General features: G+C 43.9%; 1 protein-coding gene across 1 annotated transcript; it reads right to left on the bottom strand.

Moving 5' to 3' along the window:
• Positions 1-3,855: 3,855 nt before the first annotated feature.
• Positions 3,856-5,697, bottom strand: LOC311289806 (uncharacterized protein; the record flags this gene model as incomplete). The annotated part of the gene is made up of 5 exons (XM_084408052.1): positions 3,856-3,863; positions 3,961-4,762; positions 4,892-5,219; positions 5,331-5,522; positions 5,672-5,697. The coding sequence occupies 5 exons, from the start codon at positions 5,695-5,697 to the stop codon at positions 3,856-3,858; spliced, it is 1,356 nt and encodes a 451-aa protein (XP_084264178.1).
• Between the last annotated feature and the right edge of the window lie 1,126 nt (positions 5,698-6,823).

The following is a 6,823-nucleotide window of genomic DNA, read 5'->3' as shown; positions in this document are numbered from 1 at the left end:
AAACAGAAAGTGCTTTGCAAAATTCAAATCAATGTATTGTGTTATGTGAAGGATTAGGCAGGGTGATTTTCACATAATTTTGAAGAAAAAACACTAGGCGATGACATCCATTAGACAAAAGTCTTATTGGCACATATTTAGTGTGTGTTTTGTGGTCTTATTTCAGAAACTTTAGTTTTTAGTTTTTTCAATAACCACGCATAAACATTATTCTCTCAAAAATGCAGACATGTACATTCTTGTTGCTCACATATTATGGTAGCCCTGTTTGTGCTAAATAGTGTGTAATTTTTTTTTGTCATTAATATGTTTATAAGCAACTGAAAAAAGCACAAATGTCAGGGCATGTCAGAACATCTCAAGGACCCCAAAAACACCTCAGACCCCAGAGGGTTTTAAGGGCGAATAAATTAGAAACAATTGGTCTAGAAAAGAACATTTTACCATTGCTGAGGGCAGTGGTGCAGCTGATGGAGTCTGGAAACAGGGCAGTGGTGCAGCTGATGGAGTCTGGAAACAGGGCAGTGGTGCAGCTGATGGAGTCTGGAGACGGGGCACTGGTGGAGCCTGGAAACAGGGCAATGGTGCAGCTGATGGAGTCTGGAGACGGGGCACTGGTGGAGTCTGGAAACAGGGCAGTGGTGCAGCTGATGGAGTCTGGAAACCGGGCACTGGTGGAGCCTGGAAACAGGGCAGTGGTGCAGCTGATGGAGTCTGGAGACGGGGCACTGGTGGAGCCTGGAAACAGGGCAGTGGTGCAGCTGATGGAGTCTGGAGACGAGGCACTGGTGGAGCCTGGGAACAGGGCAGTGGTGCAGCTGATGGAGTCTGGAGACGGGGCACTGGTGGAGCCTGGAAACAGGGCAGTGGTGCAGCTGATGGAGTCTGGAGACGAGGCACTGGTGGAGCCTGGAAACAGGGCAGTGGTGCAGCTGATGGAGTCTGGAGACGGGGCTCTGGTGGAGCGGAAGGAGTCTGGAGACGGGGCACTGGTGGAGCCTGGAAACAGGGCAGTGGTGCAGCTGATGGAGTCTGGAGACGGGGCACTGGTGGAGCGGAAGGAGTCTGGAGACGGGGCACTGGTGGAGCCTGGAAACAGGGCAGTGGTGCAGCGGGTGGGACTGGTGGATCTATAAGGAATGAGTCATCTAATGCCACAAGATTTGTAACTGTGGCTTCCTCTCCCAACAAATCAATGAAACCCTCATCCTCTTCCCCTTGCTCCTCCACATCTATCTCCTCCAGCAACTGAGAGGTCCTATCGGAGGTAGGGCACATGTCCTCCAGGGGCTGACTATTCTGCCTCAACAAATATTGCACTCCAATGAGCTCCCCTGAGGAAATATTTGGAACAGGAAACATTTTTAAAGGAAATTAATCAGAAAGGTTTATTAAAATGCAGTAAATCTTTTTGTTGTCAGCTTGTGCATGAACAAAAAATCTGTAATTCAGAGGGCATCATAAAAAGACAGGGTTACTCTATATTCTAGTAATAATTTTATTTTCTATCCTGACACCTAGGACACAGAATCCAGTGTACAAAAATTCTGGTAGTATTATTTTTCTCAGATCTGTCAAAAATTACATAATTTTTGTCCAGAAACACTTGAACTTGTGAACATTGTGAACTGCATTTATCAAAATATATTTACCTGTGTATACTGCAGGTGGAGTGAAGCAAGGGACCAATTTCCTGCCATACAACTTGTTGTAGTTCTCATTGACAGAGTAAACCAGCTCCCCTGTGTAAGTACGCAGGGTTGAACTTCCACCCTGCAACAGCAGCAGCAGCCCGGTCCTGATTCCAGCGTAACAAACCTTCCAGGAGGTTGTAAGATTAATAAGGGAATAGGATCAATATAACTCAAAGGGGATTGAATTACAGGGAATTATTATGCAAATTATTCAGAATTAATATTTAACACTTTATCAACTATTCGTCCACCGATAAGTTGAGATTAGGGTATTTTATCAATTCTGGACAGAATATTATCCCGTGGCCTACGGTAATAATATCACAAAGTTATGATAACTGATTAATATGAGCAAGGTAGCAAAATCTACAGTTTAAGGCAGTAACTTGTAAGCACACAGCACAAGACGCTTGTATGTAAAATCAACCAAGACTTTATTGAACTACTCTAATACACACAAACTAAACTAACGAGAACACACAAACATTCATTCAAATAGTGACAGATAGTGATGTTATTAACGGAGTGTGAATGGAGTCCCAAATGTCTAGTGTTAGACACTATTTCTTGACCGCAACCTGAGAGAATCAACCTACTAGCACTTTAATCTTAGTTCGTTTTCTTAATAAGATTTGCACCAGTTCAGCCAGAATTAGGAGATATTGTGTACTTGCGTTTAGATGCTCCTGAGCGCGTGCGTTCCCTGTGACGAAGTTGCCGGAGAGGGAATCTCTTCGGCGCTGATTGGCTGGCAGTCGGTCGATGATGCGTTCTGAGGGACAACACTCGATGGTGAGTGGTTGGTTGGCTTTGCCGGGTGGCGCTTCGTTCGCGGGATTTCCTGGATTGCGGGTTGCTATGCAACGGAGTTTCCTCTGAATCTGGAGCGACTCTGAGAGGGGTTTCTTTGACGAAGTTCAACGAAGGATCTTACGGAAGAGTTGATGAGTTTTGCGTGAGCTCTTGGTGGTTTGAAGAGTATGTAAACATACACGCTGGACGATGGAAAGGTCAGCAAGAGCAAAAGTCACTGCAAAAGCGAGGCACAAGGCAGGCAAAAAGCAAGGCAAAAAGCAACTCATAACTGCTTGTCATTGGGTTATAAGCGTGTCCATCTGACCCGTCCTTCCTAGTGCGACAGCCAATCAGATATTGTCTTGGGCGGGACCTACGCCCCGTTCTCCGGTTCTTGCATGTAATTAGCGTAAAGTCCACATGATCACGTGTGCCCAAACTCCTGAGAGTTTAGTTAAACGCTTTAATAAGTAAACCTAATAGTTTAAATATGGTGCATCCTACACACATCTACTTTATATCAACATTCTAGAAATCATTTACCCATCAAGTAGGTACCAAAATACATATACTTCCCATAGTTGAGGTGGAACTAAATAAGGATTTCGCTGTGATAAGTGTTTAACACACAAAATTAACTTCAGTAATATACAGCATACATAACACAGAGAATACACATGTATGAGGCAACTTCTGGTGATTAGTTCCTATAACTGAGGTAGAAAACCTTACAAATAGGCTGTAATGAAAGTTAAACACACAGAAAGAACTCCACAGGTTACATAAAATATACATGATACTTAAGATATATGTGAGGTAAATACTGGTGATCAATTCAGCTTATTGGAAGCAATTTTGAGATCGTTGTTTGTATTAAACCACAAGTGGGTTAATTTCAGTCTATTGGTTTTGGAGACAAAAGTCTCTGGAATTTACAACTGCAGAAAGGGGGGTGTCCCCTGGTTTAGGGTTTGTGGTGATTCTGGGCCATAAGAATGCTTTAGCATCCTTCGTTTCCTGATAAGGCTGTGGATTTATGCATTGGGGTCACCACAGGGTTCTTGGCCATTTGGTCTTAAGTTTGTGGAACAAAGAGGAATCTTTTCCTGCTGTCCTGGCATCGCTGGTTTGAGATTAGACACACACAACAAGGGAAAGGGGGGTGACATCTCCTTTAGCCATCTCGGCACCATGACTGTGTTTTATGACTTACTAATGATTCACTGGGGAATCGTTCCGAACTGTGGAATGTGGTGTTGGGTTAATATGAAATGGACCGTTCAAGGATAATCCTACAAGGTAAATCTGGAAATTCAGGCTGTTTGCGCCGTTCCCTAGAAAAATAAATAGAAAGCCAAACATTGTTTTAAGAAACTGCAAAAGAGAAAATATTATCTGTTAACTGATATAAACAAATATCTAAATAAACAGGAATTTGTGGCAAGATGTGGTATAATCTGTCATGACAAACCTGGAATAAATCTGTTTAGGTGGCAGTGAAATGATTCCAGGGATGTGGAGCCTCTGGCACACCTATACGTTTTTAGAACCATCCCACCCTTGTTTATGGTTCCAGTTTCCGTGTAGAGTGGCACATCTGGAGGGTCCTGGATACAGGTGACGTGCCGTCTCTGGACATGCCAGATGTGCTGCATCCTCACACTGTCAAGGAGAGGAACACCAAGGGCGTCATTCCCCTTGCCACCCATGAGCTCTCTGATGAGCATATCAAGGAGGCGGATAGTGGTTTCCTCTCCTCGTGTTCTCCTCCTGCAGTGTTGGGCCAGCTCATCTTTGCTTATATGACGGTCAAGCTCTGCCGCTGTCATTGCAGGCCAGCCCTGTTGGGTGAGTTGCTCCCTCTTGGCCCTTCTCAGCAGAGTGAGATCCCCTGCATCCCACTCAAAAATACAGGACGACAACCTAGACATAAAAGTAGGGTACAACTGGTGGGCATCAGTGGTGCACCCTACTGCCAAACGTCGCATAAAATGCCAAATGTCTAGGCGAACGATGACATCGGGCCAGCTGCTGAACCGTCTCTTCAGTTTAGTCTCTCCCACTTCCTTGCAACAGTCACAGTCCACATACAGGATAGTGGGAGGATCAACACCAGCTCTCTGGTACCTCTCCATCAGCCCTGCAGCCATGAGGTCTAACCCAGCCCCTTCATTCGCAGTCAGGACACTCATCAGCACCTGACCTACCTCATTGCCTACTGAGGTAAGCCACTGTGCTGTGCCTTTTGCAGGCCCACTCAACTTCTTGGTGATCTAAAAGAAACAATAAACATAACAAATAATACAACATACATCCAAATCAGTAACACTGAAAAATAAAGCTATTTTGGTCTAACAATTCATTATAGAAAGGAGTACAGTCATTAAAGCAGCTCCTCTAACCTTCTTAGTTGAATCCATTTTTAAAATTGATCCATACGTGGATGTGATGCTGGCCTTGATGTGATCGAGCCTGTTGAGGATGTCCTGACTGTATACAGTGAGGAGCCATTTGTAGCTGGGTACTGGAGCAAGTGGTGGTGGTTCCTGGAAGTGCAGTGGCTGCAGGCCAGGCTTATCTAAAAAGGCCACACACTCTGATGTGTACCGAGCCACACGTTTTAACCACTCCTCACTGTGGTTCTCCCTCAGCTGGCCGATGATCCTCACTGGGCCATTCCCCATGCCCCTCTCACGCAACAAGCAAATAACTCGAATGTCACAGGCATACCTTGGAAAAAAAAGTATTTATTCAAGTATCTTATTATCAGGTATCTAATTATTGTAAGAAGTATTTATCAAAAAAGGTAGCATATGAGCAACATGACTGCAAAATATTTACTTGCGTGTGAGGATGATCCTGAATTCAGATCGATGGGCCAGGTCCAACTGCTGCAACACAGCATGACTCCAGGACAGGTAGCTGGTTCTACATCTGGTACAGATCAGGGTCTCTGTCACCAGGTTGTAGTATCTGTCAATATCTAACACCTGTCGTACTCTCCTGTGCAGACCACCACCACACAGCTGATGCCTGGCACAGGCAGGATTAGTGCTTAGGATTAGGATTAAACTCAATTTGCGTATCTACCCCGAATTGATAAAATAAAATAAAATTCTGAATCAAAACTATAAGGAAATTAAACTAATTTGTTTAGATTTGGTTTGTAGTGAATTCCAAACCTGCACACATATGTAGCAGTAGGCATTAGCTCCGCCTATTAATGCTCGGCTGGATGGTGATTTAGCCCAAGTTATGATGACTATAAATGCGGTTGGTGTACGTTACCTGTGAGGGCATTACACGTGACGTCATGTCGTTGTTGTTCCGGCGCGGTGTGCAAGAGCTGGAGAGGTAAGAGCTGCCGGTTAGCGACTCTGTTGCAAATGATTCCTGTGGCATTGGGTAATATAGACTTCTTTGTTATAGTGGACAGGGGAACTAATCGGCGTACACTCGGCGGCGCTCGTTGTTGTGCGAACTTTTAGAAACACGGATGAGTTTCGTGGTTCTTTAATGACGTGCTGTTCAGGTATGTTTTCAACCTTTTATATTTAATGCCTAGTCCAACTCAAGTCCGCTTGGTGAGTTTCCTCTTTGTTTTAATCCAGGTATGTTTCATATGCCTGTTTAAGGTTATGGTGGGCTGTCGTCGTCATTGTCGTTCACTGGACGTTTTAATCAACAGTCCGGTTCAACATAAACTGCTGAGCGACCACAAACTTACTGCGTGCTGCTGTTTGGCTTGATTTCACGGATATACTACTGTCGAGCGATCACAAACTTACTACGTGCTGCTCTGCTGTGTAGCCTTACTGACTAGCGTCACTGCGACGTCTTCGACCTCAACGGCACCATTAACGTTAATTTTTCTCTTTCATTCCATGAGAATTGGTGTGGATGTTTTTATTGCCTGGGATTTGATATTGGGTACGCAGAATGTAAGGAGCTGTATTTAAAGTGACTCTTGATGCTCATTATTCTTAGTTATCACTGTTCATTGTTGTTTTAATTTAAGTTTCTTTTTTTTGGTTTATTTATTATTATGTGAATGTTTGTTTTGTTTAATTCTTTCTTTTTGGCTCAAGTGCTGTCTTTGTGGCCCGGTACGAGTTAAACAAACACCTGGTCTGTATTTTCCTGATGCTGTCTAGGATATCCAGCTATCTAACTGTTCTCACAAGAGTACCCTGGATTTAAGTGGGGAATGTGTAATATTCAACAATGTTGTGAGGTGATGATCATCTGGAATGTATCTGTCTGTGATGAGACTGCTTGTTATCATACTGGCTTGAGATGAACATTGTGCAATTGGGTCAAACAATTGTTTTTGT

Source organism: Rutilus rutilus, assembly GCF_951802725.1.
Source record: "Rutilus rutilus genome assembly, chromosome: 4".
Lineage (NCBI taxonomy): Eukaryota > Metazoa > Chordata > Actinopteri > Cypriniformes > Leuciscidae > Rutilus > Rutilus rutilus.
This window is presented reverse-complemented; position numbering and strand designations above follow the sequence as displayed.